This window comes from Muscardinus avellanarius, assembly GCF_963383645.1.
Source record: "Muscardinus avellanarius genome assembly, chromosome: 3".
NCBI lineage: Eukaryota > Metazoa > Chordata > Mammalia > Rodentia > Gliridae > Muscardinus > Muscardinus avellanarius.
In genome coordinates, this window is record NC_137788.1 from 41,095,051 (window position 1) to 41,121,079 (window position 26,029).

Genomic DNA, 26,029 nt, shown 5'->3' on the forward strand with positions numbered 1-26,029 from the left:
TAATATTTTATTTATAGACACACTTAAGGTCCTTCATGAAGCATACTTTGTTATGTGAAATCAAATTTATGTTCCTCAATATAGCATGCTTATGCACACCTCCATATTTGAATAATATCTGCTTTTATCCATCTGCAATTCCTGGTAAAAAAAAGATCCAGCCTATGTCCAAACTGTTCAAACTTATTAATATTTTTGGAATAAAGTTTCAATTATAGGCAACAAAATTGAGGGAGAAAATTAGGAAATATAACAAGAAAGGAGAGGCATTTATTTGCTTGCTTTGACTCATTTCCTATATCTGATGGATACAAAATTACTTCATAGGAATTTAACATCTTTTAAAGTATGAGCTCTTTTACCCAGGCCCTATACCCAGCTCCTGAGGAATCTGGGTCCAACCTCTTCTTTGAACACAGAAGTGATGGGTAGAGCCAGAAACCCCATGAATAGAGAAAGGTCAGACCATGCCTATAGCAGTGGGTGGAGCATATGGATTTTTTGCTGAAGCTGCCCTTTTCCCTGCAGGAGAAGACAAGCAAAGGTTTGCATCAGAAAATGAAACAACTCTGGGGTCAGCAGCTGGGCCTCTGCCCTGAGCAAGTGGCCTGGGCCAAGGGGCAAGTGAGGGTGGGATGTGCTTCATTCAGGCTCATCCTATGCAACTTGTATGCACAGCTTATCCTCAGCTGCCCTCAGTAACCTGGTAAAAAGCAGTGATTCATGTGAGAGCACACGAAGGAAGGGAGTCATTAGATCTCTCACCAAAAGGAGGTCCAAGGAACCTTCCTCCATTGTAGTAAAGGACATAAGGACCGGTCAGGTTTTAGGAAAAAAAAAAAAAAAAGAGCTCTATTAGAAAGTGAAAGGCCTGTGTGGGGATCTCAAGAGCAAGCCACAGCACGCCAGGGCTTACATGTTTTTTATGGTACATAATTAGGTGGATTAGGTGTGATCCAATGGGGCTGGGCTTTTCCTATGGTTGGAAAATATTGAGCAAGCTCATGCTTCCCTTTTAGGGGTCTGGTCTGGTGTATAGGGTTCATTGTCCACCAAGTTTCCTGGTTGTCTTGTGATCGATCAGGCCATTAGGCCACAAAGTAATGGTCCAAACAAATGTTAACGCATACACTCCAGAGGTTACTGGTTTCATTATATTCAGGTCTTGTTCTTATTTTAATACATTCCAGAAAATGTTTAGGGAACTGGAAAGCTAGAAAGTAACTTATGGGCCCTTCTGGTTAGGCCCCTTTTGTCCCTCAGGCTCCTTTGCTCTGCTCAGTTGTTTATACCTTGCTTGTTTTACATTTTAACAATATTTTTCCCATTATAGATAGATACAGTGTTCTCTCTTTATCCCTAAATTTCAATTCTACATAAAAAGGAATTCTCAGCCTGGCATGGGGGCACATGCTTGTAATCCTAGTACTTGGGAGGCTGAGGCAGGAGGATCCCAGGTTTGTGGCCAGCCTCAGCTACTTAGGCCCTCAGCAACTTGATGAGACCCTATTTCAAAATAAAGAATAAAAAATTGGGCTGGAGATGTAGCTCCGAAGTAGAATGTCCCTGAGTTCAATTGTCAGTACTGGAAAAAAAAATTTATCTTTGAAGACAGGATTTCAAATGGTCTTTCACTGTTCCCGCTGCCTAATCCCGCAGTTATTGTTTTCCAGGTGTGATGGAGTTCGCTGCTTCCTCTTTATCTGGACACTTCATGGTCATTCTTCTCTTACAGACAACAGCACTCACCTCAGGTAGAGAAACCTTTGTGATTTCATGGTGTTTTGGTGGCGAATGGCTTTGAAGGAAGTGAGCACACCTTCTCATCACTAATCTGCAGATCCCACTAGTTCTGAGGGTAGAAATGAAGGTCTGCACAGCTCATGCTTAATCAATGCTGTTTTGACTGCTGTGTGTTTCTCAGCCCTGGCTATATGCCACAATGTTGAAATGATAAGCCTAGATAAAATCTAGATAAATGTCTAAGCATCTTCCCTTGAGAAGTTCAGATTCTCACTGATGAATCACAGTGAATATCTCTTATTTTTCACGACTCAGCAAATCATTTATATGACCACATGAATTACAAGTCTAGTAGAACCTCAGATAAAGAAGTTGGTATAAGTGGGAGCTGTCCAACAACTTTTTTACAGTACTGCACTATTAAGTTTGATAATTCAGTTTTCTTATGGCAGAAATAAGAACAAACCTGGCATAGTTGAAAGAAAGTAAAATGGAGGATCTGAAAGGATCTTTATGATATCTATTAATGGATTCATAATCAATTATCCCCAAAGTTAGTGGCTTAAAACAATAATGATCTTATAATGTCTCACAATTTTTGTAGTTCAGGAAATTCTGGCTGGTTCTCCAGTGGGTGATTTTTCTTTTGTATGGGACAGACTGAGGTGTATTCAGCAGGTGGGTGGGGTGATGTGAAGGGCTTAAGGGGGATCCATTCACATGCCTTGTATTTTGCTGGAGTAGCCTGGAAGGCTGGGATCAACTGAGATTGTCAACTCCCGTGTCTCCATGTGGCCTCTGCACCATGGCAGTCTTAGGATAATCAGACTTTTTATCTAGTAGCTCTAGGCTTCCAGAAAGACTTTTACAAAACAAAAGACTGAGAGCTAGTCATATCTTAAGTCAGGTCCAGAAACTTATAGTATGTCTTCTGCTATATTCTATTTTATAAACAAATTGCAGAATACAGAGCTTCTAGAGATTAGACTCCTTCTCTTGATGGAAATAACAGTAAGAAAATTTATGGCCATTTTTAATCCATCAAAACTGATATCAGAAAAAGTAGCTGACATATATTAAGAGTGAAGATTGTTGCTCAGTGTCTGTGATTCTCATCCCACCTCCCTCCTTCTGGGAGCACCTTTCTTTTTTTTTTTTTTTTTGGTACTGGGAATTAAAAGTAGAGTTCTACCTCTGAGCTACACCCTCAGCCCTAATTTATTTTTTATTTTGAAACAGGGTCTCACTAAATTGCAGAGGGTCTCACTAAGGTGCCGAGACTGGTCTCAAACCTGCAATCCTTCTGTGTCAGCCTCCCGAATACTGGGATTACAAGTGTGTGTCACCACACCTCGCTTCATTGATTAATTAAATGTTTATAGAGTGCCTATTATCTTTATGGAAATATTTTACGTGCCAGGAATATGAAAAAGAACAAAATGAAGTCTATTATGTTTCATGACTAGGTATTAATAAGCTATGAGGGAAAATGAGGAGATAAAGAAAACATCAGTAGTGACAGTTGTTATCTAGACACATGTAGGGGGCTGGGGATGCAGCTCAGTGGTAGAGCACTTGCTTAGCATGTTCCAGGCCCTGGGTTCAGTCCCCAGCATTGCAAAACAACAGCAACAAATGATGTGTAGGTATGATGAGAGGAGTGGGTGGTTATAGACAATTTTCAAAGGAGCTGATATTCAAGCTGGAACTTGAGAGATAGGAAGGCTATGAGAGAATCTCCCGGCTATAGGAGAATCGAAAGAACAGTAAGGGTGAAAAAGAACGGTAAGAGTGAAGATACTTCTGACAGTCAAGTTTTGAAGTCTGAAAGAATTTGGTATCAGGAATCAGAAGGAAGGTCACCGTGTCTGTGTCCTGAGCACAGGGATCTAGGTGACACTCTGATGTAGCCATCCCAATAAATCCTTGGCACTCCACTTTCTTCACAGGGCAGTTCACTGTGCGCAGCTCTGCCAGCCACCAGGTGGTCACCCTAGGAACTCAGGCCGAGTTCAGCTGCCAGCTATCCCCAGCACAGAGTGCACAGCACATGGAGGTGGGCTGGTTTCAGGAACAATACTCCCAGCCAGTTCACCTGCATGGGAATGGAGACCAGCACTCCGGAGAAAGCATACAGAACTCTACGAATCACACGGTGTTTCTAAAGGATGCCCTAGAGGAGGGAAAAGTAACCCTCAGAATATACAATATCAGTGTTTTTGATGGAGGAATGTACCATTGTTTCTTTAAAGATGGTGATACTTATGAAGAGGCCACCATGGATCTGAGGGTGGCAGGTAAGGTTGGAAGAATTTTATATCTGAGTTTCCTCAGTAATGTGGTTGTAGATCCATGGCACTAAATTCCTGAATACTGGATCATTTGAAAATGATCTCAGGATACTTAAAAAATTTTGTGACTTTTTCTTTTGCGGTACTGGGGATTGAACCTTAGGGGTCTTCTACCTCCAAGCTAACCCCCAGCCCTATTTTTTATTCTTTATTTTCAAAAAGGGTCTCACTGAGTTACAAAGGGCCTCACTAAGTAGCTGACGCTGTCCTTGAACCACGGTCCTCCTGTCTCAGCCTTCCAAATGCTGGGATTACAAGTGTGCGCCAACATGCCTGGCAGTTTATGACTTTTTAATATAATTGTGTGGTAGAATTTTTAGAAAATTATGGTGACTAATATGGTAATCCATATGCTGTTAGCAATTTCTCTTTATTCCTTAGACCAAGTTAAGTCACTCTGTACCTTTTGATAGTACCATCCATTCCCCTCCTTTCCAAGAAGTAGCCACTACACTTAGATTCACTCCCTTTTGGCTTATGCATAGGCACTCACAAAAATAGATGCTATTATGTTTGTGTGTTTCTAAAGGTTACACAATAGTATCATTCTACATATTCTATTAACCTGATTATACTCTTCAATTCATAATAAAACATTCAATGTGGAGTACAGGAAAGATACGTTTCTGCAGAATAATAATCAATAGAATTGTGGTACTCTTTGATGTTTCAATAAACTCAAGATTGTCAGAGGTTCAAGAACTTTTTTCTCATGGGTTTTCTAATTCATGAATATGAAAAAGGATATCCTCAATTCATGTTCCCTGGGTAGAACCTTGCAGTTTACTCCTTTTAACTTCAGTACAGTATTCCAACCCCTAAGTATATGACTATTGATCTATATATTTTCACATTAATGGACATTAAAGTTGCAGATAAGTTACTATTTCCATATTATACTGTGATATTTGTTCCTTTAGGATACACAATTAGGTATTAAAGTGCGAGGTCATTGCAAAGGACATGATCCTATGCTCAGACAACCCAAAAACACAATAGAAAGACTTCTGATTAACAAATTCAGCAAAGTAGCAGGATATAATATCAGTTAAAAATCATTATGTTTTCTACAATTCAACTATGATTTAAAAATATATCTGGAAAATAATTCCATTCACAATAATCTTAAAAACAATAAAATGCCTAGGAATAGATGTTGTTCTGTCTTATTGGTTTATAGTATATATGTTTTAGATACAACTTTTTTTTCTCAGATGTATTATGAATATCTTCTAGTCTGTGGATTTCTTGCCTATAAATTGACTTTTGATGAACAGTAATTAATAACTGAATACTCTGACTTATTTTTCTTTTATTACACAATCTTTTTTTTTTGTTCTGTTAGCTTGGATTTGGGTTGGAGTATTATTCTTGGCCTAACTGTGGCCACTCTCATTAAATTTGTGGCATACATACCAGGCCACTGAGAATGAGAAGGCCACTGACTTCTCCATTCTTGAGTCCACACTATGAATTGTAATATCATTTCTCTCTTCTTCCCAGCTGTGGGTTTGGATATACAGATGAATATCCAGTTTTCTGACACAGAAGAGCTCCTGGTGGAGTGTAGCTCAGGAGGGTGGTTCCCCCAAGCTGAGATGATGTGGAGAGACGGCGAGGGAAATGTAATTGCAAACTCAGCAAAATATTATTCTCAGGATGGAGCTGGATTATTACACCTGAAGACCAATATTCTTCTCAAAAACAGCACCCAGGGTTCTGTCACCTGCTGCATTTACAACCCACTCACTGGTCAGGAGAAAAGGGCAGGTATTGTCATACCAGGTGAGTGCTTGTGGCTTGGTTCCGTCAGGGAAGAATTCTTTTCATCAATGTGACTAAGAAGAATGTTGAACGAAATAATAAATGCAAAATCGCTTTAAACTACAAACTGCTATATAGATGTCTACTGTTAAAATTATATTGTTGCTGAGAACAAGTAAAACACTGGATGCTAAGGGGAATATTTAAAAAGAAGAATGTATTAAAAATTGGAGAAAGAGCCCTTTGTATCCTGTTAAGGATTCAAAAGTTATATGTCAATTTGACTGCAGGACCCACTATTTCTAGATTTGTGACCTTGGGTGTCATTTCACCTTCAGGACCATTCATTTTTCTCATGTTAAAAAACACTAAGTGTAGTATTTTGAGCTAAAAATTAAATATTTCTAATGAAATGGCTCTACAAAATAACAAATTAATATGCTTAAGTGAGATTGATTAAACAGGTATAGCAGTATCAGGGCATGGTGGTGCACACCTGTAATCCCAATACTTGAGAAGATAAGATAGGAAGATTGCAGGTTTGAGGACAGCCTCAGCAATGTAGCAAGACTGTTTCAAATAAAAAATAAATATAATAAAAAGGGCTTAGGGTCTAGCTCAGATGTGGAATGACTCTGAGTTTAATCCTCAACACCACAAAAAGTGAATAAACAAACAAACAAATAGATATTTTATACAGGAAGAGGTCCTCACTGCTCATGGCTTTTTTCCTCTAGGAAATGATGGGTGTGATCAGTTAGGTTAGAGACAAACACCATAAAGTTGTATTCTCTGTGCTTCAGTGACTGATATAGTCTCCAGAGAACTCAAAATGTATGGACAGGACAGGAGGCAGAAAGGATTAAAAGGCTTATTTTAGTTGTTTCAACAGATCAACTATTATAGAAAAGGATTAACTCCTAGTCACTAAAAAATAATAGAGATAGATAGCTTACAGTGATGTGGCTCTACTCTTGAAGTAACTCAGAAACTCAAGTTCTTACCATCTTATTGCTGTACCATCCCAAGGGTGCTAGTCCTCGTGTGTGTTGTGTGTGTGTGTGTGTGTGTGTGTGTGTGTGTGTGTGTGTGTGTAGGGGGGAGTACTGGGGATTGAACCCAGAGCATTCTACCACTGAACTACATCCACTGCCCTTTTTATTTTTATATTGAACCAGGATCTCCCTAAGTTACTGTGCACTGACCTCAAACCCAAGAATCTCTGTGTGTCACCACACCCAGCTTCTAGTCCTCATTTGCATGGTTAATAGTGGCTATCATTGTTACAATTTCATACTAATTCTTGATGGTGGAAAAAGAAAGAAAACAGAATACAAATTTCATTTTACTCTTGGAAGTAAAATATGTCACTATTTATTTTCCATTGACCCAAATTAATTGCAACAACCTACTTCCAGAGAAAATGTTATATTCTTTTGGTTGATGACCCTATGCATAATTAATTCATAAGTTAACCATGCACAGGTGACCCTATGCATAATTAATGCATTAAGTTCAGGATGTGGACCTCCAAAAACTTAGAAAAACAAGTGTGGCTAAGTTTATAAAACGGTGTTGTGAAGGAGAATACCATCTTGACAGTGTTCAAAGTATCCTAATAGAAATTAGAAGAGGGTACTTACAGAGTTTTAGAACCTCTGCTGAGTCTTTTAAGGTAGGTCTTAGAAGGTAACACTGGAAGTTCTGGAGTTTTTATGAACCAATTGTTAATCTTGTGTAAACAATGTCAGTTGATTACATTCTCATCTTCCAGGATCAAGTATTTTCTGGAGCCAGGAATCAAGTAATAGTTTCTTGTTTTCAGGTGTTTAATGTGGGAAAGGAAAATATACCTAGTACCAAAACTGATTACCATGTGAACAAGAAATTATTTGACCCCAATATTGCTTAAATCAGGAACAAGAAATTATTTTGGTTTCATTTCTCTTTTCTTGTATTTAATTTTTGAAATTTAATAAATCTTTTTATGCTATTTATTTTAAATTTACTACATTGTTTCATTTCTTTCTTCCTTCTTCGTTTCTTTTGTTGTTGTTGTTTTTGTTTTGGCAGTGCTGGGAATTTAATACAGGGGCATTTTATATGAGCTACACTCCTGGCCCCATTTTATATTTTACTTGGAAACAGGGTCTCACTAAGTTGCTGACAGTCTTGCTAAACTGTGGAGGCTGGCTTCAAAACTGCAGTCATCCCGTCTCAGTCTCCCAAATACTGGGATTACATTGCTGTTTCATTTCTCAGTGGATACCCTTACTAGAAAGGAATATGAGAGAATACTCCCCAAGAGAGATACCATCAGTATCTACCAGGGAATCTTCAGATGTGATCTCAGATCAATTTTAGATACTTTGTTAGAGTACTTAAAACAGAAAGAAGTAACTAGTTAAGTAGATCCAGTTTAGAAAGGATTAATATCAGGGAATTACAAAATATCTTTTTTCCTCACAGTCATGGAAGAACAGTTAAAAAGTTGATAGAATAAATCTCATGAGCCTGTTTTTCCTGTTCACCAAAACCCCACTGAAGTTGCTTAGATGCCTTTGTGATTCAAAATGGTCTCAGTCAACTCACAATTTCAATCTTCTCTTTCACTTCACAGGAATCTTCTGGTTTCCTTTTCAAATTCTACATTTCTTTTCTAAGTCATTTAGGCTTCTGAGTCTGGGCAGCATCAACCAGTGTTGTAGAAGCTAAAACATAAATGTAGAGCCTTGGGTCCTTGCAGATTAATTTTTACAAAGATTGAACCACAGCCTTTCATAAAATGAAAAAGAAAACTTAGTCATGGTGACAGCCGAGTAAGGGAGATCCTTGACCATGGAGCTATGTTATTTTTCTATTGTTCCTAGAATCCATATTACCCTCAATTTCAATAGTTTGATGATAATTTTTACACTAAGCTGCTATTGAAATGGCAGTGCATTATCTGCCAATGACCATCAGGAGCCAAAAGTTCTATGCAAGAAGCAAGAGGGGTTTTATTCAAGCTTGGTCTCTCCATGTGCACCAATGCAGTGGTCACTGAGGGGGAGAGCATGTGTTCCCCTGAGAACAAAGCCTTTATCCTTTAGAAAGGCCGCCCAACCCACCTTTGCATTGGTTGGGAAGCCTGTAAATTGCAGACCTAGATATACACGGCACTGATTGGCTGTTGCTAGGGGAAGATCAGATTAGTGCAGTTAGCAGCTTTTTTCCAGGAAATAGGGCAAAGGTTACAGGGGAACAGGAACTTACTTTTGGACAGAAACTTAGGCCTACTCTACTTAAAGCTTTAACTAGAGCCTGTCATGGCATCTCTTTGGTCCTTCACTATACTTTAGACCTTTTTATGACTTAAATAGTCCTACATATTAATTTGTGTTTTGTATCTAAAAATCCTATTGTATGGAGGTATTGAATGTAAGATTCTGTGATTTGTTCATATGTTTCCAATCTTAATTTCATGCCCTGGGTACTTTGTTTTTCTTTTTCTCTTACCTCACACATAAAGCTTTTTAAATGCCATTCTCCAAGTTACTAGTGATTGATAGATAAAGATAAGGAAAATTCTTGATTTCTATGTTCTCCATTTTATGAACTTTGAGCAATTTAAAAAGTACCAGCTGATTGTGGTGGTACATGCTTATAATCCTAGTACTTGGGAGGCAGAGACAGGAGGATCATGGTTCACAGCCAGCCTTAGTTACTTACTGAGGCCCTCTGCAACTTAGTGAGACCCTGTTTCAAAATAAAGAATAAAAATAGGGCTGAGGGTGTAGCTTAGAAGTAGAATTCCTCTGAGTTCAATATCTGGTACTGCAAAAACAAGAAACAGGAATATGAACATTGAATGTCAGAAATTTTCTCAATTTTATTTCTATTATCTCAGAGCTCTTACTTTTTCATTAAACTTTCTTAAATTTTACCCAAGCCTCTTCCTTAGCCATCAGCTTCCCCAGGTTCCTTATTTATTTATTTATTTATTTATTTATTTATTTCCCAGAGCTCTGTGCCATAATTTCCTTTATCTCACAGATTATCCACTAAAATATTAACACTCAAGGAGAAAATTATTCCTCCACCCAATCCTGTTTCATCCTTGTCCTAATAACGTCTAAATCCTATTCTTTCCACTGGTTCAGCTTCATTGGCCAACAACCATCATCTAAGCTCAGGGTACATGGTACAGGGTATAACAGGGACTGTAAGTGGGGATGGATCCTGTTTTCTCAGCAGCAATCTTCTATACATGATAAAACCTTAACGATTCTGCTACTCCATTTACCAGGTCTTTCTGTTCTCTCTTTCAGATATCCTACTTAAACCAGGGTATTTATCATTGACATCATATAAGATTGTATGTCCTCTGCTGTGTTTGATGATTGCGCTTACTCTTCAGTGTTTCAGAACACAAGGTATTGAATTCAGGGAAGGTAAAGCCTTAAAGAGTTCTAAAACCATCTCTTCTTTACTTGATACAAAGTGTTTAGAGGTGGTTTATACAAACCCGTGTAAACCTGCATCTCAGCCCATCCCACCGCCATCTGTGAGAGGTGGCCTCAGCATCTTGAGTCATGCCAAAGGTTGATCTGGTCCTCCCTCCTACATGGCTCTCCTGGGCAAGGCAGTGCTGCTGCTACAGCAGCTGCCACCATCACCATCTCCTAATCCCCACAGAGATCACTGCTGACTCCCTCTCATACTCAAGACCATTTCCTGCAATCTGAATAATAATAGATATATTATCTTCCACAGACACCCATGTATTTTAAAAGTTATTGTCCACATTTTTGAGAATTGTGAGAAAGAGAAAAATACATTAAACAATAACTCAAATCTTGGTCCTCCTACATCTCTTTATCTTTTTTTGTTCTTCCTGTGAAACCAATCTGAACATAAACATTTTTTACACTCAGTAGGAGCCTCCCACCGTCCTTCTGATTAACACAGAATATCTCACAACTGCCTCTTGTAAACTTTAGACCCTTAAACATTCAGACAAGGTTATAATGACCACGGTCCAAAACTGTCTTGGTCTTATTTTCAGACTGATCAAATGCTGCCCAGCATTTATCCTTCCTTCTTTCCTTACTTCTTTCTTTCTTTCTTTCTTTCTTTCTTTCTTTCCTTCCTTCCTTCCTTCCTTCCTTCCTTCCTTCCTTTTTCCTTTCTTTTTTCCTCTTTCTCTTTTTCGCTCTTTTTTGTGGTACTAAGCTACATCCCCAGTCCTTTTTACTTTTAATTTTTTAGCCTCTCACTAAATTCCTGCATGCTGGCCTCTAACTTGTGATCCTCCCATCTCAGCCTCCCATGTTCTGGGATTACAGGTGTGTGCCACTATGCCTGGAGGAGATTATTTTATCTATCCCTGGTCTATCCTCAGCCCAAATAATCATAAGTCTTAGCTTCATCCCAGATTCCAGGTACTATCCTCACTCACAATCTTACCTATCAGAACTGAATCCTAATTTTGTTTAAATAGACCTGAATATATAAAGTATTGAGACATTTAAACAATTTCCCCTGTTCTACATGTTTACATTCCAGTGCATCTCCAAGTCCTAACTACCGAATTCTCCTTTCCCATGACTCCTTTTTAGTGGTACTGATTAGAATGAATAAAATGAATTCTTACATTGCATCTGTGTTGGATGGTCTACCTTTCCTGCCATATATCGCCTTCCTTCCTATCTATGCAACATGCAGAAGTGGAGGTAAGTAGGACTAGAAAAATGGGATTTGTCAGTTCATCTCTTCTCCTATCTATAAATCTATCTGCTTATTATCATTTATAATATGTATAATCTTATCTGTCATTTATTATCTATAGCTATGTACAAACTATTATTTTCAAGTTATTTTTAGCTATTGAGAAAATGAAGATTGAATAATGGAAAAATTAGTGGTATAATCTTTATCTTATTCTGATCTCTTTCTCTCCTTTCTTTACTTCTTTTCTCCCTCTTTTCTTCCTTTCTTCCTGATGACATTTTGCACCCAAGATTGTTTATTTAGTTTTTGTTTTGAAGTCCACACTGGGGTCAAGTGGACCCAAGATGATTCCTAGAGACCTATTAATGGTGGAGTCTAATGGAAATACTTGCACTTGTCTTGGGATCCCAAAGGGTGAATACTGAAACATTCTGTACAGAAATTTACTAAGAAAAAAAAATACATTCAATGGAATAAGATAATAAAACTATTATTGATTCTTAGTATCAATGAGTAGAGTTAAAATTACTTTGCCTTGATAGATTATATGTGTAAACCCTCATTTAATTATGTTGGACCTAAAGTGATGAAAATTAAATTCTATGTATATTTTGAAGATAAAGCCAACTGATTGCCTCCCTTATTGAATATTAAGGTGCAAGAAAGAAGTGTCAAAGAGGACTTTCAGTTTTTCAGTTAGCAGTGATGGAATAGCGTTTCTATGTTTATTAGACATTTAATATATAAATGTTTTATGCTTTAAAAATGAAAGAATGAGTTGGGCGTGGTGATGCATGCTTGTAATCCCAGTACTTGGGAGGCTGAGACAGGAGGATGGCAGGTTTGCCTCCATCCTCAGCTACTTAGTGAGGCCCTCTGCAACTTAGTGAGACCCAGTTTCAAAATAAAAGAATAAAAAATAGAGCTGGGGGTGTGGCTCAGAGGTAGAATGCCTTTCAGTTTGATCCCTAGTACTGCAAAATACACAAATAAATAAATAAATAAATAAATAAATAAATAAATAAGAATGGATTTAAAATCGGATTAAAGGACAAGAGACTATTAAAAGTCCAAGAATATTTGAAAAAGAACAACTACAATATCTACAAATTAAATAGATAATTTAAAATTCAAAGCAGCATGAATAAATTAAGCAAGATATCATAAAAAACGAGTCCAACTTTTGGTATTGTGGTCAGTACATTCTACTCTGTCTTTTTCACTGAATATAGCTCCAATACTGATCCGAATGCATTCAGCAGTTATTTAGGATACTGGAAAGTATATAGTAAAAGAAAATTAGAGAAGACTATTTAGAGAAATTAGAAAAGTCTAAAGTTAGAGAAGTCTCAGGATATATTGAACCAGCTATGAATTTATGAAATGTCCTTCTGGTATACTTCATCCTAAAACCCAGAAGTGAGCAGATTCCATGTAAACAGACAGAACTTTCAGAAAAGTCTCCCAATTCATACTCAAGGGAAATAGAAGAGTTTTCCCTAGATTGTGGTTGCAGTGGCAGGATGCAAAATAATAGCACCAACACCACTAAAGATTAACCAAAATTAAATACTTAAAACGTTTAAATAACCCTCAACATTTAAGAAAGAGTAAACAAGACTGAAAAATCAGGAAAAGAGAGAAAATAAACAATAAAGTGTTAAAATATATCAATAAAACTTAAGTATAACTGGTTTAGATTTGTCAAGATTTTCTTTACATGTTTGAAGCCAGGACACTAAGTCTATACAATTTAAATTGGTAAAAATTACTAAAAAATAAGCTAAATACTGAAGTTACTAAGAAGTTATTAAAAGGAAACATTAATATTACATTGTATCTAGCAATGCTTTCTTAGCTGGCAGTATTGTGACCATTTGCAGTATGGTTATACCAGGAATCTTTGGCTTTTATTTTCATCGTATATCTTTTTCTAACTTTTTATGCAATCTTTAAAAATATTTTGTTTAAACTTTTCTGTATATTTGTGATTTTATGCTGTTCTTTCAGAAAGGATATAACTAGATTTTCAATTTTACTCTCTCACTCTGACAGTTTGTCATTTAAATGGATCATTTATCCCTTTTATTGATGTTTCAAAATTTTATTTTGTGCTTATTATACTTTCATGTTGCGGAGCGAGCGGGCGGAAGCGCGCTTAGGGCCCGCCGCCCGCCGTCGGGGAAGGATCTGGGCAGCAGCGGCGGCCGGAGCCACTCCTGCGGCTGCCTGGGAGAGCGTGGGTCGGGGTCTCAAGTAGTCAGGGCGCCGCGGCTGATGTCAGAAATACACTTTCGGAAGCCGGGCGTGGTGGCGCACGCTTGTAATCCCCGCGCTTGGGAGGCAGAGACAGGAGGATCGCGCCGCGTGCGCTGGCTTAGGAGACCCTGTTTCCAAATAAAAATGTAAAAATAGGTCTGGGAGTGTCGCCCGGAGGTAGAAGGGCTTCCAGGAACCCCAGTACCACCAAACAAAATAACAAAAAAAAAAAAAAAAAAATACACTTTCGGGAAATGGTCTCTAAATCTTGGCTGAATTTTTAACTTTTCTCTGTGGATCAGCAATAGGATTTTTTTTTTAATGTTCTCAGCTATTTAATATTTTGTTGAGAGAACAGGGTGACACTCAGCCTCATATTCTTCATAATGATCCTCATGCTAGGCATTCAGATGATAATGGACATAATAATCTAGGACAAATGAACTTCAATGCAGATTCTAGCCAATATAAAGATGAGAACACAGACATTACTGAATACCTCTATCAGAAAATTAAAGTTCTGCCGGGCGTGGTGGCGCACGCTTGTAATCCCGCGCTTGGGAGGCAGAGACAGGAGGATGGCGCAGGTTCGAAGCCAGCCGCGCGCGCTGGCTTAGGAGACCCTGTTTCCAAATAAAAATGTAAAAATAGGTCTGGGAGTGTAGCCCGGAGGTAGAAGGGCTTCCAGGAACCCCAGTACCACCAAAAAAAAAAAAAAGAAAAAAAAAGAAAATTAAAGTTCTTTGTTGGGTTATGACTGGCCCTCAAAATCTAGAGAAAAAGGCTAAGCATGTCAAAGCTACTTGGGCTCAGCTTTGTAATAAAGTATTATTTATGAGTTCAGAAGAAAATAAAGACTTTCCTACTGTGGGATTAAAAATCAAAGAAGGCAGAGATCATCTATACTGGAAAACAATTAAACCATTCCAGTATGTCCATGACCATTATTTAGAAGATGCTGATTGGTTTATGAAAGCAGATGACGATACATATGTCATACTAGACAATGTGAGATGGCTTCTTTCAAAATACAACCCTGAAGAACCCATTTACTTTGGGAGGAGATTTAAGCCCTACGTTAAGCAGGGCTATATGAGTGGAGGAGCAGGATGTGTACTAAGCAAAGAAGCTTTGAGGAGATTTGTTCATGCATTTAAAACAGACACACGTACACACAGTTCCTCCATCGAAGACTTAGCACTGGGAAAATGCATGGAAATTATGAATGTAGAAGCTGGAGATTCCAGAGATACCACTGGAAAAGAAACTTTTCATCCCTTTGTGCCAGAACATCACTTAATCAAAGGTTATCTACCCAGAACATTTTGGTACTGGAATTATAACTATTATCCTCCTGTAGAGGTATCAACCTGCCTTACCTGAGAATATACAAAAGAAAATAAGTCAAGCAAACAAAAAGGAAGATACAAAAGTAAAATTAGGAAACCTTGAAAGAAAAATATGAATGAACCAAGGTAAAACACTTAGCGTTGCAGTGAAGAAGTTCTGCATTTCTAACACAGAACCTTGAAATTCCAGTAGGAATGTATTCTAAGCGAACATTCCATATAGAGATCTTTCAAATGAATGACTGTAAACTGAAGCTTTAAATGAGCTGTGAAGTCTGTTAAAATGTGTTTTGATACAGTAATATACATATATATACATATATATATAATGTATGTATATACATACATTACATACACACACACACACACACACACACACACACACACACACACACGAACTTGTGCTTTTAAATGGTGGCAGGTGGAAGAACTAGAAGAGATTTTGTTGCCTGTCCTTGACCTTGAGTATTACTGTTACTGAGAAACAAAACAGTTAAATTTGCTAAAACTGCACTGCACCATGTTAATAACATAGACAATGTTAAACAGATCTGCCTTAAGGAAGATATTAGAAGGATATATTGTTGGTCAGTATTGTTTATAAACTCATTTTCAGTGTGATACAAATGAACCTCCACATCCCACACACAGTTGTCTCATGAAAGTCTGATGTGATTGTTTATAATTGGCAGTATTTCTTCAAGAAGAAAGTAGAATAAAATGGCACTTATCCTAAAGTGCATTAATAAAACCACATTTTAAAAATAATCATGGGCCTTGACTATATTATATACTTGGTTCTAATTAGTTAATCTTTTACCAAGTCATTTTTTTCCCAAAATACAGTTAACCACTCTCAAGTACCATTCTCCACTATTAAAATATTTACCCAAAGTATTAATAGCATTCCATATACATGGATTTTGAAATATTTTGTTTCTAGATTCATCTATTGTTAATGTAACTAATTAATAGTAAATTTGATGCTATTTGGGCATGCTTTTCTTGTATGGGTGCCACTCTCAGGAATTACTAAGTAACATTTTAAATTGATAATTTAAAACTCTTTCCAGCTATGTAATTATTGTTCTTTTCATTCTCATCCAGTTGAGAGATGAGAAGTTGTGCTTTTCATAACTTGTTTAAATCTATTTTAAAATTTATTTTTAGGTCTGAGGTGGTTGTTGCACTAGCAAATATTCTAAATGCAAGTTTTGACCAGAGTTAATTAAAAACATTAGAAAACCAAATGTCATACATTAAAAGACCAGATACTTAATTTATGAATAAAATCCTGAAGTTTGATGCTGAAAAAAATACTTTCATGTTCTATGTTTATACTTCCAAACTTGCTTTTATCTTCACTTTATTCTGTATTTTTAATCATTCTATTTTCACTTTCACAATTTTAATCACTTTTCCTCCACTTATAATTGACATATAATTTAGCCGGGCATGGTGGCGCACGCTTGTAATCCCTGCGCTCGGGAGGCTGAGACAGAAGGATCGCATGGGTTCGAAGCCAGCCTCAGCTACTTAGTGAGGCTTTCAGCAACTTAGTGAGACCCTGTTTCCAAATAAAATAGAAAAAAGATCTGGGAGTATAGCCTGGAGGTAGAAAGCCTCTGGGTACCACCCCCAGTACCACCACCCCCAAAAAATTGACATATAATTTAAACAGTATTGTCAATCATTTAAATAGTTCCTTTAGAAATTATAACATGTTTAAATTTAATATCTTAAATATTGACAAAGGTTATGACCTTGGACAGTATCATAACATTTGACTCCATAGTGATTTATACTATGCTTGTTAGATTTTCAATTATGTTATTTAAACCCCACTGAAAGTTACTATAATTACTGTTTACATAATATTATTATGTTTTCCATCCACATATTTACTGTTCTTTTTAACCTTTATTCTTTCTCACACATCAGCCTTTATTAATGCTATCCCACTATCTGGTCCCCTTTATCTCACCTATATTGTAACAGTACTAACTTTTAGGTTGAACTCATTTTCTTACAGTGCACTGAACATATTATTTCATTATTTTGGCATCTACTTATCCTATTCAACTGAGAAATCTGATTTCACTCTATGTACCACTTTTGAATGAAAACTATTTTTTCTCTGAATGCTCAAAAGACCTTTTTATTTGTTGTGTGTATGTGTGCGTGTGTGAGCATATCCATGTGTGTGTGTGTACCTCAGTGTGAGATTGGTTTTATTTGTCATAATAAAAATTTTTTATGCTCCATGATTTTCTACATTAGCTTCTTTAATCAGGGCTCAAAAAACTCTCAGCTATTGATTTTTAAATACTTCCTTTTCTCCTTTAACTCCTCTTATTTAACAACATTAGATGACCATTCTAAGTGACCAGAACTTTCTGCTCCATTTCATATATATCATACCTTCTCCTCTTTATTTTTTACTTTTCTTTCCAACTTATCAGTTTTGCTAATTAACTCCTAAAATATTACTAATTTGCTGTTTTGTAATCTTAATTTTAGGTATTGAGTTTCAATACATACTTTACTAATACCTTTGTCCACTTATTACTTACATGAATTGACTTTGAGCTTCTACAATATTTTAATCATATTCTAAGTATGTTGCATACTAAAATATTCTCTTCTACTATTAAGCTACAAAATGAAGAACATTTATTATCTACAGCTCCCAACAGGGGCATAAAAAATATGAGAGTTGTTTTTAGTTAGTCGTTGATGAATGAGTAGAAATGATATATCACAATTTGCACATTGTATGTGTCTCAGGACAAATCGCACACACCCTCTGACTTAATCCCAATTATCAAGTCAAGTCTTGTCATGTCAAAAAGCCTAATGTTACTGTCCCAGATATGACTGAGAATAAAAAAAAGTAAATGAAGTGTAGTTAGCACCTCCTCTTCCTCTTGTTAAGTAGGCTCCGTCTAATCCTTCTGGCTTCTTAATTTGTGCATATTTTCTAGTCTCTTCATTATTTCTTTTAGTTTTTTCTTTCTGGTGTTGTTATGGCATATTTATCTTATTTTATTTTGTTGGTGCATTGTAGTCATACGTCTTGATGGAGTTCAGGGTTGTAGAGGCATACATGCACACGGCACTCATTGAGCCTTCCCTGGTTCCCATTCTATCCCCCCCCACCACCACCACTTCCCTTCTTTTTATGCTCAGCCCAGTGATTGACTTTGATAAGTTTGTGTATGTACATCACGTCCATTGAGGTGTTTCCCTCTTCCCCCTCCCATTTCCCTCAGTTAGGTCACTTTATTTGCTAATCTATGGTTTGTCTTTGTTCCTCCAGAGTCCCTCCTACATTCCATTTTTCTCCCTAGCTTCCCATATTAGGAAGAACACCCAACTTTTTATTTTTTGTGACTGACTAATCTCACTTAGCATAATGTTCTCCAGTTCCATCTACTTCATTGAAAATGACATAATTTTGTTCTTCTTTATGGCTGAGTAAAATCCCATTGTGTATAAATCCCATAGTTTTGTAATTCATTCATCTGTTGATGGACGTCTTGGCTGGTTCCATAATTTGGCAATTGCTGCTCAATTCAAAATTTGTAAACTATGGAACATTATTTCTTTTAAAAATTATTGTTTAATTATTTTCTTTCTCTTTTTTTCAGTCTCTATTTCAGAGGACCTGTACCTATTGTATAATACTTGGATGTGGGATCTATGCATGATTGTGACTCCACTGATGTCATTTTTCACTCTGCTCATTTTGGGTCTCCTTCATGACCAGAACCGTAAGTGGGAGAGTGAGGATGTATCTCCTATGCCTCTACCTGAATTCTCTCAGTCATCACCCCTCATTTGGTGAAAATCCTGTGTTAGGGTCAAGTAGGATCTAGAAAAATATGGTGTTTAGGTTATCCCTATATTTACCTCTACTTTCACAAACCTATGAGAAGTGTAAGATTTACCCATGCCTTGCTAAGCTTTATTCCACTAAATTGTGTTCTCTTTATTCAAAACATGTAAGGGTGAGAAGAGGGGTTTTTCCATCTATATTTAAGACTTGGCAGCACTAGGGAAAGACTCCAGCCCAACCATAACTCACAGTTGACAAGTTAATTGTTTAACATTTACTGTAGATCCACAGGGGAAGCTCATTTTGACACCTCCACGAAATCTTACTTCATCAAAACTTATAACATGATAGGAAAGGCACATGTACATGGAGCTGTGTCATAGCATAAAAATCATGATCAACTCCCATGTAGAGTCACCTGACACAGAAAGGACAGGTGCAATAACCCTAGACCCAGAGCAAGTTTGCCCTTACCAGTGCAGGGTTATTCCATACCTTTTTTGCTACAGCTCCAAAATAATCAATCACCCAACCATTTTGTCTTGTCTGAGACTCATAAATAAACACAGTTCTTTTAAGGATCTGAGGGTTATATAATGAAAGATAATGAAGATAATATCTACATTTCATACTATCTGCCCTTTATACCCTCGTGAGGCTGGGTTGAGGGGACACAAAACTTCAAAAAGAATATTCTAATTGCTGGGCCTTTTTTTTCATTGTGCTAGAGTTTTACATTTAATTGTGCAAATCTTTCTTCCAATGTGGGTCTTAGATGCCTATAATTTAGTCTCTTTTATAAGCATTTCTTCCAATCTGGGTATTTATGGTCAAAAAGATGGAAACATTTGGACAAGGTTAAAGAGTCTAAATTCTTCTTGTTCTTATTTTTTGAGATGGATCCTTACTTTGTTGTCCAGGCTGACTTTGAATTCACAATCTCACTGCCTCAGCTTTCTGAATAGCTGGAACTATAATCATGTGCCACTATGACTAGCTAGAATTTTTTTAAACAGTACTGGAGATTGAACTCAGAAGCATTTTACTTCTGAGATACATTCCCCAGGACTATTTTATTCTTTATTTTGAAACGGGCCTCACTAAATTTCAGAGGGCCTCACTAAGTTGCAGCCAGTAGGCTGGCTGCAAACCTGTGATCATCCTGACTTAGCCTCCCAAGTACTGGGATTCCAAGCATGCACCACCACAATCACAGCCCAGCTAGAATTTAAATTCTTGAATCTTCTTTGTCATCTGCTATACTTAAAATATTCCCAAGAAAAACAATGAACATAGACAAGGCTAGAAAATTGTCATTCTTTAATATTGAGAACTTTCCCTTAAAGGTAAAGTTTAGTAGGCGGAGATTTGTCCCACTGCTATTTTTATTTTAAAATTTTATTGCTTCATTTTAGTTATACACCATGATGAAGTTCAGAGTGATGGAGGCAAACATGCACAAAGCATTCAGTGAGCCTTTACCCCAAGCACAACACTGTGATTGGCATTGGTAAATTTGTGTATGCACATCATATCTATTGCAGTATTTTTCTCTTTGAGTCTCCCTCTCTCTCTCCCTTCTCTCTGTTAGGTCCCCTTCCTCACTGCACTAAGGTTTTTCCTTTGTCTGGAGTCCCTCGTATGTCCCAATTTCTCTCTAGCTTCCATATATGAGGGAAAACATCTAATCTTTCACTTTTTGTGTCTGACTAATCTCACTTAGCATAATCTCAAGTTTCATCCATTTCTCTACAAATGACATAAATTTTCATCTTTATGGTTAAGTAGAATTTTATCTTTTGTATATTCAATAATTTTGTAATTCATTCATCTATTGATGGACCCCTTGGTTGGTGCCATAGTTTGGCAACTATAAATTGTGCAGCTGTAAACATAGTTATGCATGCATTACTATGGTAGTCTGGTATTAATTCTTTTGGGTAGGTAGCCAGGAGTGGTATAGTTGGGTCATAGGGTGTGTTTATTCCTATTCTTCTGAGGACCTTCCACTAATTTGCAATCCCACCAACAATATATTGAAATTTCTACTTCTTCACATCCTTGCTAGTATTTATTATAATTTGTGTTTTTAATATTTGCCATTCTATTTGGGGTTAGATGAAATTTCAGAGTAGTTTCAATTTGCATTCTGATTGCTAATGTGGTTGGACATTTTTAATGTATTTATTGGGCATTTGTATTTTTTCTTTTGTGAAGCATCTGTTGATTTTTGACAAAGGAGCCAAAAAAATTCACTGGAAAAAAGATAGCCTTTTCAACAAATGGTGTTGGCAAAACTAGTTATCTTTAGGTAGAAAAAATGGAAATAAATCCCACCTTCTCACTCTGCACAAGAGTAAATTCAAGATGGACCAAAGATGTTGAAGTTAGATCAGAAATTTTGCAGTTACTTGAAGGGGGCATAGAACCAATGCTTTAATTCATAGACATGGGTAAAAACTTCCTAAATAAGAACACAAAGGCAAGAGAAGTTAAAGCAAGGATTAATATGTGGCATTGCATTAAACTGAAGAGCTTCTATGCAGCAAAAGAAACTATCAAGAACCTTAAGAGAGAGTAACAGAATGCGATAAAATCTTTGCCGACTACTTCTCTGATAGAAGACCTATATCTAGAATATACAAATAACTCAAAAAACTTACCACCAAAAACAAAAATGAATAACCCAACCAAAAAATTGACAGGCGAACTAAATAGACACTTCACTGATAATTTAAATTTGACTTAGGCCTGAGACTATGAACTAAGCTGGCACCAAATAACCTAGACCTTAAAGCTCAAAAAGACTTTGGCCTGAATACTATATTGAAGAGTCTAGTTCATCTAGGCACAGAAATCAATCAGGAATAAGGATAATGGCAAACATGTGTTTTCCTTATGGAGAGTTATGTGTTAGGCTCTGTTTCCTGCCAGAGATGGTAATGTACAGAGGAAGCAAACATACTAGGAGGAGTGACATGCCATCCAAATCTTTAGCAATTTTCATGTCAGAATTACATGCAAGTAAAAGGAAGAGTACAATTAATCTATGTGATAATACAAAGTGGGGCTCCCCTAACACAGGCTAGCTTTATTTTCTTCCTGCTATAGCTCAAAGACTGTCTTTCTGAAAGAGGATCAGCTGAATTCTGAATTCTTCTCAGCCTAAGAATGTCCAAAATACTCACTAATACCCTAAGGCTGTGAACAAGGGTGCCCCTTTTTGAAGGGCACCAACATGTGTGTCTTGCCTCTACTTTGTTTCTACATCAAAGAACTGTTTCAGGATTCCTTTACTCAGTTGCCGAAGGAACGTGGTACACTTGTGATATCAGAGTTATCATTCTCTTTCCAAGTCATACGATTTATTTCTTGGCAAATATATTACAAATATTCTTATTGAAATGTCACACTGAACCACATTAACATGCATAATTAATACTTGTTAATAAAAATAAGATAAAATCTCTGTATCTGGCTTAGAGACTCCTCTCTCTTTTCTAAACGGTACACAACAAGTTTATAGTAGCATCTCTCAAACTCTGTATCATGATTTCCACCTGGATTAATATTTTTGCTTGTTTTTATGTATCTTTCCATCTACTCAAAGTTCCTGGTTGGCATCTATAATTTATGCAAAAATGATTGTAAAAACCATAGACTTCAGCTCTATAAAACATACAACCAAGAGGGTTTATTTTTTTTTCTCCAATTATGTTCTTCCTAGAAGGTGTAGATTTTAACTTTGTCATTCTATGGTTGGCAGTGAGTACTAGCATCACCTTTGACGTATACTCTTCCCCTTATCTTAAGTTTAATTATGTTTGAGTCAATATGGATTCTATAACAGTAACTTCTTTCTTAACAGGGATTCTAAAATTATGGAATAGACTGTGAAATAAAGAAGGTTTGAGGACAGTAAAATCAATGATACAAAACTGAGGAAAAACATCTTTGATCAAGAGCCTGCACTTTTGAGTAGAGACAATAACTTATGTGTAAGAGCAAATAAAAAACCTTCCAATATATTCATTGACTCCTAAAATATATTACCTATGTGTCTTCTTTGCAAATTTTTATGAGAAAGTTAAATAGAATTGCATCATAAATAAGATCTTAAGCTATGGGAACATCTAATGTATAGAAAAGTAATAAGCTAAGAAATAATTAAGTGTATCATAAAATCTAAACATTGCTCTAAAATAATTTTCATATATTATAATCAGATATATGAATGAACTGAAATATCTGGTTTTCAAACAGATTCAAATTGGATAAAATTATAAAATAGAAGATGTCTGGTTTTCAGGATGTATGCTTAAAACCTAACAATGAGACAGTTTTAGTGTAAAGAGATGGAAAATAAATACCTGGAGAATAATAGATATGTAGAAATATATATCAGTATTATATAGAAATCATAAGTACTATAGATAAAGAGGATTATTATGTATTAGAAACAAATGTTAGCATTTAAAATTTTAGCCATTCTGATCAGTATGTTGTACTATCTTAGTGGTGTCTTAATTTGTATTTCTGTGTAACTACCTATATAATCTAGTATAAGGGAAAGCAATACATTTAGACATAGTGTTGGTGGGAATGTAAATCAATTCAAGCATTATTAAGAATAGTATGGAGGTTCCTCAGAAAACTGAAAATAGATCTGTTATATGGTTCACCTATCCACTTATCATATAGCCAAAGGAAATGAAATCAACACATCAAAGATATGCCTGTATGCCCATGTTTATTGCAATGCTATTCACAATAGCTAAGATACGGAATTATCTTGGGTACCTCTCAACAGATACATAAACAAAAGAAAAATAGTATATATACCCAATAGAATATTACTCAGCCATAATGAAGAATGAAATCCTGTCATTTGCAGAAACATTGATGTAACTGGATTACCTTCTGTTAAGTGAAATAAGCCAGGCACAGAAAGTACCATATGTTCTATTTCACATGTGGAACCTAAGAAAAGTCAATCTGAATGTCAAATAGTAATAGAAGTTGGGAGGGATGTGGGTGGGTAAGGTGGAGAAAGGAAGGTTAGATTAGATCAGTGCATACTATACATGAGCATGAAAATATTACACAGAATGCAATTGTTATGCATGTGCTCATAAAAAATTAAAAAAGATTTTTTAAAGTTTCTTGTGAGAGCTACATGGTTAAATCCAAATTGGGAATATAGTAATGCTGGGAAGTCAAAGAGTGAATTCAGCAGATTCCCATGTTTCCTGGAAGTCACATAAATAGACACTCTGGGTATGTTGTATCTGTAAATACTTGGCCTTCTTATAAAATTGAATTTTAACTACAGTAAGAACGTTTCATTTAATTTTCATGTGATTTTAAAAGGGGATTTATTAGACTGACTTAAACAACCAGAGGCTATATAGTTTCACAATGACAATCTACACACCAGAGATCTGGAGGAATTAATAGCTACTCATTGAAAGAAGCAGGAGCCTCGGGATAAGACAGACCAGTCTCAGCCCTAGTGTGAAATTGAAGGATATCAACTTTCTGGAGAATGGCTGGTGAGAATTCACATTGGAAGAGTGAAAGAGCTGAAGTGTAATGTCCTTGGGTGATGGTGATGACAGTAGAAATAGACACACTTACTCAAGAAGAATCAAATTGTCATCCTCTGCAGCTTCCTCCTTACACCTTTTGTTTCTTTAGGCCCCAACCTATTGGTTAGTGCTGCCCACATTCAATGTTGGTCTCAGTGTGCTGTCCCACATTACAATTATCTCTGGAAATACCCTCTAGAGGGCTTGTAATCCTAGGTAAACTAGATTAAACATCATAAGTGTTGTTTTGGTTCCATGTGAATTTTGGCATGGTTTTTCTACTCCTGTAAAAAATGCCATTGAAATTTTGATAGAAATTGCATTGAATCTGCTAATCAGTTTGAAGGGATGAACATTTTTTTTTTTTTGGTGCTGGTACTGGGGTTCCTGGAAGCCCTTCTACCTCCGGGCTACACTCCCAGACCTATTTTTACATTTTTATTTGGAAACAGGGTCTCCTAAGCCAGCGAGCACGGCTGGCTTCGAACCTGCGCGATCCTCCTGTCGCTGCCTCCCAAGCACGGGGATTACAAGCGTGCGCCACCACGCCCGGCTAGGGATGAACATTTTAATAGTACTTGTTCTTGTAATTCATGAACATGGGATATCTCCCATTGGTTTGTCTTCCACAGTTTTTTTCTTCAGTATTTTATAGTTTTTGGTGCATATATCTTTTAAATCTTTGGTTAGCTTTATTCTTAGGCATTTTATTCTTTTTAAATCAAATTGTTTTGTTAACTTTCTTTGTGAATAGCTTAATGTATAACAATTCAACTGATTTTTGCATGTTGATTCTGTATTCTACATTACTGAATTCATTTTTTAATAAAGGAAGCCTACAGAATGTAATACAATATTTTACATCCATATATCCAATAAACTGTTCATAACCAAAATATATTAAAAAGCTTATAAAATTCAATAACCTAAAAACTTGATTTGAAATGGACAAAGGACCTAAACAGGCATTTGTCCAAGGAAGATATACAAATGGCCAACATCACTAATCATCAGAAAATGGAAATCAAAACCACAATGAAATATATCATGATGCTAATTATCAAAGAGATAAAAGATAAAAAGTGTTGGTGAAAATATGAAGATAAGGGAGTCTTTTTACACTGTAGTGGAATGTAAATTGGTAAAGTCATTATGGAACAATAAGAAGGATTCTTAAAAATAAAAATATTAGAACTACCATATAATTCAACAACCCATTTCTGTTTGTATATATAAAAGGCAATAAAATAATTATCTTTAAAAGATGTAAGTCCTTCATGCTTATTTCAGCATTGTTCACAATAATCAAGATATGGAAAGAACCTAAGCATCCGTTTGAAAAATATATATATACACACACACAGGCACACAGACACACACCACAATATTTATTTGTTTATTTTTAATTTTTTATTGATGCATTAT

The 26,029-nt window shown here is 36.3% G+C and overlaps 1 protein-coding gene and 1 pseudogene across 2 annotated transcripts; both read left to right on the forward strand.

Annotated features, from left to right (window-relative positions):
* Nucleotides 1–467: 467 nt before the first annotated feature.
* On the forward strand, nt 468–10,446 carry LOC308260076 (selection and upkeep of intraepithelial T-cells protein 1-like; the record flags this gene model as incomplete). The annotated part of the gene is made up of 7 exons (XM_080691408.1): nt 468–544; nt 679–818; nt 1,674–1,754; nt 3,693–4,040; nt 5,598–5,879; nt 10,001–10,062; nt 10,258–10,446. The coding sequence occupies 7 exons, from the start codon at nt 468–470 to the stop codon at nt 10,444–10,446; spliced, it is 1,179 nt and encodes a 392-aa protein (XP_080547534.1).
* A 3,628-nt stretch (nt 10,447–14,074) lies between these two features.
* LOC308260077 (glycoprotein-N-acetylgalactosamine 3-beta-galactosyltransferase 1-like) lies at nt 14,075–15,212 on the forward strand (annotated as a pseudogene). The gene is made up of 2 exons: nt 14,075–14,337; nt 14,559–15,212. The product of its transcript is annotated as a glycoprotein-N-acetylgalactosamine 3-beta-galactosyltransferase 1-like (transcript).
* Nucleotides 15,213–26,029: the final 10,817 nt, after the last annotated feature.